Below are 13,748 nucleotides of genomic sequence, written 5' to 3'. Positions count from 1 at the left end.
TGTCCTTCAATGTATGCTATATGAAATTCAATCCAAGCAAAGTCCACCAGACATAAATGCAAATGGCACACTTGTGGGAATATTTTCAGATTAATAATACAAGTGCATACATATTTATTTAATGCAATTTCATGAAGGGCATGGCTTCTCTCCAGTGTCCTGTGACATTGGACCCGCCGTGATCATGACACGTCTATTTTCGGACACGTGTTATGATCGCAACGGGTCTAATGCACTGGAGGCACTGGGCAGAAGCCATGCCCTTTCATAAATACATGCCTTTGCTATTCAAATAAATGACGCACAGATTAATAATACTAACACATTCTTATTTTATTCATGATTTTGATAAGTTCATGCGTTTGGCAGTGGCTTTCCTGAGAGAAATGCCTTAAACAGAGAAAATGATCTCGCTGGTTGTGTCGATGGAGCTGTGTGTGAAGCTCCTCTTATGCTAGCAAAAGATAGCTGATTATTACCATAAACTTGTGTCCATCCACCTACCTGCAGTGAAAAATAAATCAGAAAAGACAATACCATTTGGCACCAACCATTCAACACAACCATATGAGCATATTGACCTGTTTTCCCTCAAACCATGCTCTGTATGGCACGGTTGTTTTCAGACCTAACTCCTTTGCTAATCCATTTACCAGTGTCCGAGACCCCGTAAATGGGATTCTTGCATCTTGATCTCCACTGTCGTATTACATCCAAATAAACTAAATTGTAAGCAAGACCCTTTCTTTCTTCTACAAATGTGATAAAAGGATAGGAAGTAAAATAGTAAAGAGCTTTGTAAAGAGTATATTACCATACCTGTAAACCAAGGCTCGGATGCCAGTCTTGACAAGTGAGCCCACAACACCAATTGTAAGTATCTCTAGGTTTCCAGAATCATAATGTAGAACTCTGAAATTGAAGAAGAAAATAAGGAACCCAAACAATTCCAAATTCAACAAGAGGAAGGAATTACTAATTTATAGAAACAAAATGTATACTCCATTTCTTTGTACCACTATCAGGACTAGTTTTGAAAAGAACCATGAAGTCGTGATTATTTTCATTTCATTATCTTTGAGATGCTTACATTGGTCATACCCAGTTGTCAAAACTTACAGTTTTGCTGGATTTGGAATAGGAGATTGGTAAGTAGTCTTAGACTTATTTTTATTTTTGGAGAGGTTGATCCTCATACTCAACATCGCTACATGTGGCTTTGGACAGAAGACACTTATCAACGCATTAAGGCCCAACCTATAGTTAGACTAAAGTGAAATAATTACTATGATTATTAGTGCATATCATTACTCGCTGCATAAAGTCCATTGCTGGACTCCGAGGAGCTGGGCATGGAGAGCCTTCTGCACATCTTTCCTGTTAAAATATTTTTGTGTGATACCTTCTCCACAGATCAGTTCCTTCGCTTTAAGTTGCTGTAAGCATAAGGAAGAAAAGGTAATAATCAATTGAAATCTACAGGAAGAAAAAGCTGAGTTTTAACTACAAAAAAATCATAAAGACATATCACAATATGAGTGTTCACAATGGTGTGTAAACTTCACCTGTTGACTAAGAGCCTCTAGTTTTGAATGGAGAGATGACAAATTTTGAATTCTGGACAAGAGGGGTTCATGTAGCTTGTCAATTTGTGACTTAACAGGTGACAGACACACATCACTAATGACACCGTATAGATCGATCCCGGTTGTTAGGGAAACTTTTACAAATAGATCTTCAAATGCATCATAACAAGCAGTACCGACTTCTCTGTTTATACTGCTTCTCATGATCTCAGAACCGTTGCATGCTTTAGTGAAAAGTTGATAATCAGCATCAGATATCAAGCCATGAGACCAATAGTACTCACCGGGCGAGGTGATAAAAGTGTAATAATCAAGAAGACATTCCCTACCTGCAATAGTACAAATTAATAGAATTCTGCTTAGTCAAGACTATTTTGCATGACAATTTTTTTTTTTTTTATATGTTTTTCCAAAAGTAAAAATTTCATGTTCTACTCACAGCTATTCCCTTCAAATTGATCTTCACATTGGACTGAATAATGAGCTGGGCAAGTTGGGGCACGTAGTGACCTATTACAGAAACAGGTTCAAGGCTTTAATTTATAAGAATTCTTTCTGAGTGTGTGTGTGTTGTATCAATAAAATGAACAACTATAATACACCTGGATTTGTAGGAGGATGATTCTTTCTTCTTTTTTTTGAAAACTAGACTACTATAAGAATTCCTATTCCTCATACTGAATTAAATCTTGCATATTTATATTTTAAATATCTTATCTATGTAATGTAGACTATAATATTGTATTCTAGTCCATGCTCTCTATTAGACTTTCTCTAAGCAATGTGTACATCGGAATCAACACAAAATCTTACGACTGTTTGCACCAGAACTGATTGTCTTTGTTTAAGATAGAAAATTTACCTGCATAGCTCTCTCCTGTGATAAAAAAATCTTTGTCTTGGTATTCTGGATATTTGGCAAACCAGCGTTGCAGAAATATAAGGTTGTCTCGTGCTTAGCAGAAGCAGACATGTCATCAGTTTCAAAATGTCCATATATAAAATGATTGGATATTTAAACATCCTTATAGTAATTTGCTTGGAAAAAATTACACATATAAAAGGCACTGATATTTGAATGTAAGTTGTGATTTATGTCAATTGCTTCTGTTTATCTTTGTTCTGAAATTACGGTTCTAACATCTGTGTTTTATCTTTAAAATCATTGGCAAAAAGATGATATCTGCACAATCTATTTGCATAAAACTCAACAAAAAGTAATTTCAAATGAATGCAGGAGGAAAAAGTTTGATTGTTACATGCCTTTGACGATAAGAAATAAGGCCAAAGAATATAAACCTGTTATCTCATCGTTCACATAGGTGTAGAATGATTTATTAGCAGAGTAAGAGAAACCAACTCCTGCCGGTGATTCCAGGTACAACATATTTGCTTCTGTAACAAAGGTTAACTTGAGAAGTAAATAACAGCTATACATTCACTTAAATCTGGTTTGTCATTAATCCCGGATAAATAATAATAATAAATAATCAGATTTGGTCTAGAAATAGTCAAACGCACTTATAAACAATGTAAAACATTAATCATAGCCAGTTAAAAAGGAAACGATACAAGATAAACAAGAGTACTCACGGACTCAGGAAAATAATTAGAATACCTTTATTCCAATTGTACTCATTCCTGACCAGATTGTCTCCCCTCACTTTAAAGGGGCCATGCTCAAGGAAAGCTCCTGCTCCAAAAGATGAACAACCGGGCCCTACGGAAAGAGAAGAAGCACATGTTCGCATAGTTTTGTATATCAAACTCGGAAATTTTACATTCAGGAAATGGGAAACAAATTAGAGTTAAAGAGTTCATTCTGTGAGCTAAGTGACAAATTGAAAATCAACGTAATTTTACCTCCATTTAGCCAGAGAACAAGTGGCTTTGAAGCTGGCTGCCCTTCAGCTTCAACAAAGTAGTAGAAAAGAGCTCTCTGTTGCTTTTCATCGACGGTGATGTATCCGGAAAATTGTTGGAAACTGACTTGAGGTTGCCCCGGCAGACTTGTGATTTTATCAGCTATGGGATAAGGTTCCACTGGCACAAAGATGTGTACAAAAGATGCACATATTATTATGCCCATGACAATCCATTGCTGAGAGTAGTACATGATTAAGCGAGATGAAGACAGTGAAAACAAGAGCTCTTGCTCTTCAATTTCAGATAATAGACTTCTGTTCTTATTTCTTTAATAGATTAGTAGAGTTTGAGTTTTGGATATCCTTCTAGCTCATCACTAAAATACAAATTCAGAAATGATTCTGCCGTATCCTAATCCTATCTCATCACAAGCCTAATTCTATCTTATCATATCTTAGTCAAAATATGATTCAGCTATACAAATTCATATATACATCAGCTGCTATTCTCGGCAATTACAGCTGTAGCTACAGCTGTATCCTTGACAAATAAAATCTGAGTTTGACCCATTTTTAAATACAAAAATGTGATAAAAACAAGTCACAATACATAAGAGTTTTGACAGGGTGTGCAAAAAGTTTACCTGATGGTTGAGAGCATTTGGTTTTGAATGGAGTGTTGGAAATATAGTTTTGAATGGAGCATTTGCCTGCTGGTTGATAGCATTTGGTTTTGAATGGAGAGGTAACAAAGTTTGAGATTTAGATAAGAGGGGCTCATATAGCATATCCATGTGTGACTTAACAGTTGATAGACAAACGTCGCCGGTGACATCGTATGGGTCGATGGTGCTAATAAATTGTTGGACTCCGTAAAATAGATGAACACAATCATCAAATATTTTGTTAAAGCCTTTTCTAATTATCTCGGCTGAACCATTACAAGATTTAGTGAGAAGTTGATAAACGAAATCTGATATCAATCCATGAGACCAGTAATACTCGTCTGCCGAGTTGAAATCAATGGTGAAATCCAGAAGAGCATTCCCTACCTGCGAAATAGTACAAATTAATAAAATTTTGATTAGTTAATATTATTTGACATGGGAATTTTTTTTCTGAAATTTATTTCAGAAATAATATTCCATATTCTACTCACAGCTATCCCCTTCAAATTGATCTTCAAATTGGACTGAATAATTAGCTGGGCAAGTTGGGGCACATAGTGACCTATTACAAAAACAGGATATGAGTTTTATAAGAAATCTGTGTGTGCGTGTGATTTATTAATTAAATGAACAACTATATTACTACCTAAATTTGTAGACTATGCTATTATAAGAAGAGAAATGATATGTAAGAATTTCTATTCATCATATTGCCTTGAATCTTCCATATATATATATAATGTAGACCATAATATTGCATTCCAGTCCATGCTCTCTATCAGACCTCTCGGTTGCGGTTGTACTTGTATGTGCATGAACACAAAACCTTACGGCTGTATGCACTAAAAACAATGGTCTTCATCTAAAATGGAAAAATTACCTGCATAGCTCTCTCCTGCGATAAAAAAATCTTTTGCTCGGTATTCTGGATATTTGGCAAACCAGTGTTGCAGAAATATAAGATTGTCTCGTGCTTAACAAAAGTAGACACGTTGTCAGTTCAAAATCTCCATATATAAAATGATTGGTTATATAAACACCCTTATAGTAATTTGCCTAGAAAAAAAATTCCACATATAAAGGATATTGATTTTTGAATTTAAGTTGTAATTTATGCAAATTGCGTTTTGTTTTCTTTGTTCTCAAATCACGGTTGTCACATTTGTATTTTATTTTATCTTTAAAACTGTTTGGTTCTAAAAGTTTAGAATAATTAACAAACCGTGAGCACAAACTCGTTTAGATATAGATTCCTAAGTCTATAGGTTTATTAGACAATGCTTAAGGTGTTGCAAGTTAGAATCCAAGAATACGAGTTTTGAAATTCAAAACATGCTAGGTTTGATTGATCGAGAGAGCAGGTTAGATCAATCGAGACACAGATTTACAGAATTTTAATTAAAGCCCAACAGCTCATTAGGTGATTAGGGTTTCAAATCTAATTATCTTAGTATTTAAAGGAAACTCTAAGGCGCGTTTTGAAGAGATGTTGGAGGTGCTCTTTTGAGATCTAAACGATATTGTGCCTTCTGCTTAATTTCAAAGTCACTACTGGAATTTCATCTACATATTATTGAAACCAGTAGATCTGAAGTTGCTGCAATAAGATCATATATAGCTGATGATTTAAAACTTTGAGTGAGATTTTAGAGTCACAAACATGGGTATTTGTGTTCAGCAAATTCAAATAGAAGAATCTGTGGATTCAGAACAAAAAATAGTCATGTGAGGAAGTACAACAAGAGGTAGCTTTAGATTTTAGGGAGAAAAATCTATTATAAAACTTCCATTATATCGTAGCGAATTTGTTGCCTTGAGGATAGTTTAGGTTAAATTCTCTCCAGATTTTTACCTTGAAACTAGATTGTTTCATTGGATTTTCTGGGTTATCATAATACTATCTTCTTTACTTTTCTGCACTAAGTAATATGATTGTTTGAGTTTAGTCTAGATCTGAAAAATCAACCTAAGTAACAACTTGGTTAATTGATTAAGTTAAAACGAATATAAGTGTATATGGGTCTAAATAATCTAACAAAAACCATCAGCAAAGAGAAGGTATGTGAAAAAACTATCAACATATAGTATGGCATTCACTAAGGATATTACAACAAAAGTACTTAAAATCAATTCAATATGAAAAAGTTTGACTGATTGGTGTGTTTTTGAATAATAGGAAATAAGGCCAAACAACATATACCTGTTATCTCATCGTTCACATAGGTGTAGAATGATTTATTAGCCGAGTAAGAGAAACCAACTCCTGCCGGTGATTCCAAATACAACATATTTGCTTCTGTAACAAAGGTTAACTTAAGAGGTAAACAATGGCTATATATTCACTTAATTCTACTTTGTCATTTATCCCAGATAAGTACAAATAAATAAGCATATTTGGTCTGCATATAAATAGTCAAACGCACCTATAAACAAAGTAAAACATTAATCATAGCAAGTTAAAAAGGAAATGATACAAGATAAACAAGAGTACTAGTCATGGCCAGCCTCAATTGGAAAACCTTTATTCCAGTTGTACTCATTCCTGACCAGATTGTCTCCCCTCACTTTAAAGGGGCCATGCTCAAGCAAAGCTCCTGCTCCAACAGATGAACAACCAGGCCCTACCAAAAGAGAAGAAGCACACGTAGACACAACGAAACGAAGTAAAATGTCAAACACAGTTTTGTTTTTGTATATCAAACTCAGAAATAGAAAATTCAGGAAAACAAATTTGAGTTAATTAAGAGTTCATTCAGTGACCTTGGTGATATAATTAAAGTTGATGTTGTAATTTTACCTCCATTTAGCCAGAGAACAAGAGGCTTTGAAGCTGGCTGTGATTCAGCTTCAACAAAGTAGTAGAAAAGTGCTCTGTTTTGCTTTTCATCAACTGTGATGTATCCTGCAAATTGTTGGAAACTGACTTGTGGTTGCCCTGGCAGACTTGTGATTTTATCAGCTATGGGAAAAGGTTCCACTGGCATAAGAATGTGTATAAAAGTGGCACATATTATGCCCATGACAATCCATCTCTGAGACTGCATGATTGAGCGAGATGAAGACAGTGAGAACAAGAGCTCTTTAATTACAGATAGTAGACCTTGAAGGTGCTTATTCTTAAATAGATCAAGAGTTGGAGGTGTTGCTATTTTTGAACTATTCCCGTGGTAGTGACGCAGTGTCTTTATGTAGTGTGCGTTTGGCCGCAGCTTAAAATGCCAGATTATTTTAATATTTAGCTTATTTTTGCTACTATTTATGGGTTTTACTACATTTTTTGGTACTATTCATGGGTCCCAGTACTGTACTATTTCAGCTAACTTTACTTTTATATACAACACTTTTAGTAAAAAGTTTTCAATTTCAATAAAATAAGCGGATTCCAAACAAACATGCGACTTTTTTATTTTATTTTTATTTTTTTATGACAATGTAACATGGGATGTTTTTGTTTGTTTTTTTGTTAAGGCGTAAATGCACTTTAGTCCCCTACATTTTGATCTGATTTCTATTTTGGTTCCTACATTTTATTTTTACCACTTTTAGTCCCTAAACTTATTAACGCGTGACATTTAAGTCCTTGCCATCACCCAACTAACAAAAAATGCTGACGTGGCTAACGGAGGAATTAAAATATTATAAAAAATGCCACATTACCTATGCCATGTCAACATACAAATTTAAAAAATTAATTTATTAATTTTAACCAAATAAAAGATTAAAATCTAAATTAAAAACTAAAATTCACATGAATTAAGATCTAAAAGTTTATTAAACAAGAACACCAAGAACCCCAACCCAGATCTAAAAGTTTATTTCTCTCTCAATTTGGACTCACAGGTAAGCAAAAAAATACAAATTCATAAATCCCACTCTCTCGTGCAAACCACTCTTAATCTCAATCTCACTCCTCATCACCATTCTTCCTTTGTTTAACCTCACAAATTGCCTGTCTTCCTTCACCAACGTCTTATTCAAGTCTTCATTTCTGGCGAACGATACAGAAGGGCATCGTCGAACGACATCGTTCTATGCCTTGATCCGAACCAGACCATCGATGACAACTTCCTCAGCGCCAAGGTAACCTGGACCAATTCCAATGGCCCCGGTTCAGGGTATGGAGCAGATCCAATGGCGTCAGCTCTGGGTATGGAGCAGATCCAATGGCGCTGTTTCTGGGTTTGGAGCAAATCTCGGTTTGGGTCTCCCTCCCAAGGAAGATTTCTCAGTCCCTTCTCTCAATCTCTCCTCCGTAGTCAAGCACGCCGACTCCGCCTTGCCAAAAATCCAGACTAAAATTTCCGATTTGATTAGTAAAGATGAATAAGCAGATTTGGGTAATTTAGGGACTAAATTACTGGGTTTTTCTGGGTAATTTGATTAGCGAAGATTGTGTTTTTATGGGTTTGAATCTACTGTGGTAATTTGTTTTTTTGCTAGTTTGAATTTTTGTGTTTGATTTTTTCGACGAAATTGAACAGCTAAAGCCTCGAATTTGAAGCTGTACATGAACATCAAAGACCAGCACGGCAACGGACAGTGGAGATCTGTTCCTTTGTATTTGAGCTAAATTTTTTGAGTTTTTTTGTGTGTGTTTGTTTCCCAAGAAAATATAGGTTTATGGGTTTGTTGGAGATTGGTTTTTTTACTGGGTTTATAAGTTTAATTTACTGGCTGATTAGTTATTCAATTATGGACTTTGTGAAAATCATGTGGATTAGTGATTTGCTGGAGAATTTGGTGTTGAATGGATGTTTGTTGTTGTTGTTGTTGTTGGTTTTTTTTTTTATAATTTCTGGGTTGGGGTTCTTGGTGTTCTTGTTCAATAAACTTTTAGATCTTAATTCATGTGAATTTTAGTTTTTAATTATGTTTTTAATTTTTTATTTAGTTAAAATTAATAAATTAATTTTTTAAATTTGTATGCTGACGTGGCATGGGTGATGTGACATTTTTTATAATATTTTAATTTTTCCGTTAGCCACGTCAGCATTTTCTGTTAGTTGGGTGACGACAAGGACTTAAATGTCACGCATTAATTGGTTTAGGGACTAAAAGTGGTAAAAATAAAATGTAGGGACCAAGATAGAAATCGGATCAAAATATAGGGACTACAAGTGCATTTACGCCTTTTGTTAATGCTTTACAGAAGAACATTAGTTCTACTTCAATTGAATCCACTTCTTATTTTTCTTGGGATAAATAAAGATTTCCTATTATCAAAAAAAGGATAAAAAAAAAAGTATTGAGTATCCACATTGTGTAATAATGATAAGAGTGATTAGTCTATATAACAAAAAATTGGACCAAATCTATAAGTTTAAGTTTTTGGATTGAGTAGTGTTATCATATATTTAGGGGTAGAACTAAGTACAACACAAGGTGGGCCATGACCCCCAACCTCCCCAAAAAAAAAAAAAAAAATCATATTTTTAATAGGTAAAAGTGAGACACCAACTTTGTTTTGAAAGATTGAATCATAATACATAGGGTAAATTGTAAAAGTATACCCCTGAAGTTTAGAGTTGTTTGGATTTTAAACTCCAAAATTAAAGTTTCAGAACTTTGATTTTACATCTTGAAATTTGGTTTCATTAGCAATTCATTCTCCATGGTTAATTTCTGCTATTTAGTGACATACGTACATTTTGACGTATTTTATTTTTGTCAAATGAGCCCCAAAACTACATCGTTTCATTGAAAAATAAAACCATACTTGGCACTATCCAAATGGTACCGTTTTGCCCAAAGCTAAAACACAGAAAGAAAATTCAAGACAATATTTCTTTAGGCAAAATGGTACCGTTTGGATAGTGCTAGGTAAGCATTTATTTTTCATTGAAATAATGTAGTTTTGGGACTAATTTGACAAAAATAAAACATGTCAGCATGTATATGTGTCACTTAACAGCATAAACTAACTATGAGGGGTGAATTGCTAACGGAACCAAGCTTTAGGGTGTAATTTGCAATTTGGGGTGTAAAATCTATACAACTCCAAACTTTAAGGATGTAATTTGCAATTTATACTAATAAATAATAAAACTTTCTTTTGTAGGACATATAGCCCATAATCAGTAAATTGAGCAGCCCCCCTCACCCCCACCCCCCTTCTGATTTGTTTGTGTGTCCCTCACAATTTGACTGGATTTTTTAAAAAAGTTTCTCCATCCCACTAAAAGTACCAACACATAAGTTAAAGCATTCTTGGAACAAAAAAAAAAAAAAACCTATATTCGGAGAGCCAAAGTGTAAATTTTTTTACAAACTTACTGGAGTTACAACATGCATTATGGCACATTTATCCCCTCTCTCTCTCTCTCTCTCTCTCTCTCTCTCAAATCTACGGTGGCATAGGTCATGGCTTTGGGACCCAGTAAATTAATTGCTTCATGGTGTTGGGTTGCAATGGACTGGGTCGTAGTGAAATGGGTCCCCAATTAAAAAAAATACTTTGTTTTGTAAGACATGGGCCCCAATCAAACCACTTTCTATTGCCCAATTTTCTATTCCCAATCAAATGAAGCCTTAGGGTTCATTTGGTTGAAGGGGTGGAAAAGTAAGAGGATAGAAAATTGTGAGAGGACAGAAAAGTGAGAAGATAGAAAAAATTTTAATTTCTCTCCTTTTTGTTTGGTTGGGAGTGGAAAAGTGGAGGGATAAAAAAAAAAGAGTTTGTGAAAATTCACCCATATAGCCTTGTTAAAAAATGATGGCCAATTAAAAAAAAAGCAACAAACAACCAAAAAAAAAAATCAATAACCCAATTTATTAAATAATAAAATCATGTCGAAAAAAAAATTCATGTCTAGTGAAAAAAAAAAAAAAACTATCACACCCATAGCCAGGAAATCAAAAAAGAAAAAGAAAAAGAAAAAGGAAAAGGGCAACGTAGGAAAGGAAAAGAAAAAGGTAAAAAGGAAAGGTAATGTGCCCAAAAAAAAAAAAATGAACCGAACGAATTGACTATGAGCAAGTGCATGTGGACGTTTTTGTCCACTAAGTAGCCCTATTTTTTCTCTTTAGTTTTCTCTCCATGTTGGGGAGAAAAATTTTTGATGGGCCTAAAGAGAAAACATCTAGGCCATACCAATTATTTTCCTTCCTCCCCACCAAACCATACACACTCTAAAAAAGTTTTCCTTTCCATTTTCTCTCCAAAGTTTTCCATCCACTCTATTTCACCTCCAAACAAATACACCCTTATGTATATAGGTAGGACCAAATATGTGAGAAAATTTTATATATATATATATATATATATATATGAGAGAGAGAGATATATATATATATATATATATGAGAGAGAGAGAGGCTATAAGCAATGTTACACAATTTAATAAAATTTTATTGGATTAATATTTTAAAAATCTCATTGTTGGATTTTATATTTTCTATCTTTTTAACACACATGCCAAATTCGCGTTAAGTAGATATTATTTACTAATTGATCCATGAATTCATCTTTTATGCATAGTTTTAATATAAAAAACTTAAAATTTAAATATTTGATAGATGACATGATTGACATCTGATTGGTACAGAATTTAACATATATGTTAAGAACATAAAGAACATATAATCTAACACTGAAAATTTAAAATATTAATCTAATGAATAATATTTTGGTAGTATAACATAAACTTATTAAATGTGTAACTTTGAATTGCTTGAACTTAAGTGGAATTTAGTTCTTCTAAAAAAAAAAAACAAAAAAACAAAAAAACTTAGAACACTTCTACCATAAAAATATATTCAGCGAGCCCTCATTTGTAAGGCCCAATGATATTAATTACCTCTACTTTAAATTGTCCAATCTAAAGTGGACTTTGACATTTCGACAGTGGCAGCTGCATGATTATTTTTTAGGGTGTCAATAAGAAACAAAAATAATACAAAAATTAAAATAAAAGAGAACTTGAATATATCGAAATCACAAAAAAAAAAAACCAAAACCAAAATACGTACATAAAGTTTTACATTTGCTTTCTATGATGTTTCATATTTTAAAATCGTTACATGATTTCTTCATTATCAATCCTACATGTTGCATCTTTTTAAGTGTACATAGTTAAGCAATCATTCATCTATTGATCACCCATTTAATTGATTTATTTCAAATTTTTTAAGATCTAAATAGGCTTTTTCTATGGTTTAAGATCAGCAAATTTTTACTTATGTTGTTGGACTTATTAAATTTTTTTTCCCAGATTTTAAATCAAATTGGTTTGTTATTGAGTTTTTTTTTTTTTTTTTTTTAAATGTTAGGATATTGTTAAGAGGATCATATTCAAACTTATTTTAACTGAGCTTAAAAAAAATTCAGGATCAAGGTGTTCAAAATTTTATTTTAAGGAGGTCAAAACAATATATATATATACACACACACACACACACTAGCCACTGACCACGCGCGTGCTCAGAGGCTCTTCTATTTTTTAGGTAAAGATTAATAATTTTGCATTTATTATAATTTGGGATTTCTACTTTTTCCAATCACCAAAAAAAAAAAAAAAAAAAATCTGAGGGTGTGATGAATACGTGGGGTGAGTTTTGTAAATTGGAGAAGTTTTAAAACTAACAAAAAAGTGGTCCTATTTTGTAGGGAGTTAGTGAGTAGATATAGGAATTTAAATCAACGTAAAAGTAAGAGTTTATTAGAGACAAGAAGAGTGGAAGACATTTCAACGTAGAAGTAGGAATTTATTATTTTTGTCAATTTACTATTTTAATCCCATTTTCTAGTTTGTTAATTAATTTAGGAGTATTTTTGACAAAAAAAAGTAATAACTAACTTTTTGAATCCTCTTAATATATACATACATATATATATATATATAAAGAGAGAGAGAGAGAGAGGTTATTTAATATTTTTCATACTTGTTTTTAAACCCAAAAAAAACTATGCGTTCTCTCTTTCTCTCTCTTTGCCGTGTTGTTGAATAACACATTCCATACAACATAAGTGTTGTATTCTATTTCAACGTCTTTGTTCTGTTGTATGATGTTTTTTTTTTTTAAATTATTTTTTTATATGAACGTCACTGAAGTCTATATCTACAACTATATGAACACCGAGGAGTTGATATAGGAGTTGATTAATCATATAAAAAAAAAGACTAAAAAAATTGTAATTTAGTCAAATTCCATCAAGGTTTAAATATAGATGAAATGAATAAAATATCAATGATAGAGAATGATAAAAGCAAAGTCTAATATAATTAAAAAAAAAAAAGATTTCTTATCAGTGATTCAAGTGAGAAAAAAGATGCCTATATCTACAACTACAATCACATGCCTATATCTACAACAGTGACAAAAAAGAGTAATTAGGATGAACATTGTCATCCTCTCAATGATTATGGTAATAGAATAGTAATCAACGCCTAGTCCTACAAGCCCATTTGTTTTGAAATCCTAGCCAAAGTATAGAAACTGGAGATAGAGACATGGAGATAGAGAACGAACAAAATAGTCTAAAAACCAATTAAGAGAGATAGAGAACAAAATAGTCTAGAAACCAATTAAGAGAGAAAGAGAGAGAGAGAGAACGTATAGTTTTTTATTTTATTTTTTTGGGTTTAAAAACAAGTATGGAATGTATTAAATAAGGGATAATAAATGAAATC

At 33.0% G+C, this 13,748-nt stretch overlaps 1 protein-coding gene across 2 annotated transcripts; it reads right to left on the bottom strand.

The window, feature by feature from the left end:
• Positions 1-53: 53 nt before the first annotated feature.
• Positions 54-7,185, bottom strand: LOC142610911 (serine carboxypeptidase-like 46). 2 transcript variants are annotated; one of them, XM_075782896.1, is made up of 11 exons: positions 6,917-7,178; positions 6,639-6,740; positions 6,320-6,415; positions 5,000-5,092; positions 4,611-4,681; positions 4,493-4,503; positions 1,566-1,905; positions 1,312-1,436; positions 820-912; positions 582-699; positions 54-504 (listed from the first exon to the last, which is right to left on the bottom strand). In XM_075782896.1, the coding sequence occupies exons 1-11, from the start codon at positions 7,161-7,163 to the stop codon at positions 355-357; spliced, it is 1,446 nt and encodes a 481-aa protein (XP_075639011.1). In that variant the 5' UTR covers positions 7,164-7,178; the 3' UTR covers positions 54-354. The 2 variants fall into 2 exon arrangements, 1 of the variants encoding a protein (XP_075639011.1); XR_012839899.1 differs by having other exon boundaries at positions 309-504; positions 815-912; positions 6,917-7,185.
• Between the last annotated feature and the right edge of the window lie 6,563 nt (positions 7,186-13,748).

This window comes from Castanea sativa, chromosome 9 (genome assembly GCF_040712315.1).
Source record: "Castanea sativa cultivar Marrone di Chiusa Pesio chromosome 9, ASM4071231v1".
NCBI classification, from domain to species: Eukaryota; Viridiplantae; Streptophyta; class Magnoliopsida; order Fagales; family Fagaceae; genus Castanea; species Castanea sativa.
Note: the sequence above shows the minus strand (reverse complement) of the source record. Positions and strands in the feature narration are given on the sequence as shown.

Bases quoted from the DNA above. Each gene is read 5' to 3' on its own strand.
- LOC142610911 (XM_075782896.1), bottom strand. From the start codon at position 7,163: ATGCAGTCTCAGAGATGGATTGTCATGGGCATAATATGTGCCACTTTT. The intron at 6,741-6,916 runs GTAAAATTACAA...CTCTTTTGGTAG, and splicing joins TGTTCTCTGGCTAAATGGAG to GGCCTGGTTGTTCATCTGTT. The intron at 505-581 runs GTCAATATGCTC...TTTTCACTGCAG, and splicing joins CATGGTTTGAGGGAAAACAG to GTAGGTGGATGGACACAAGT.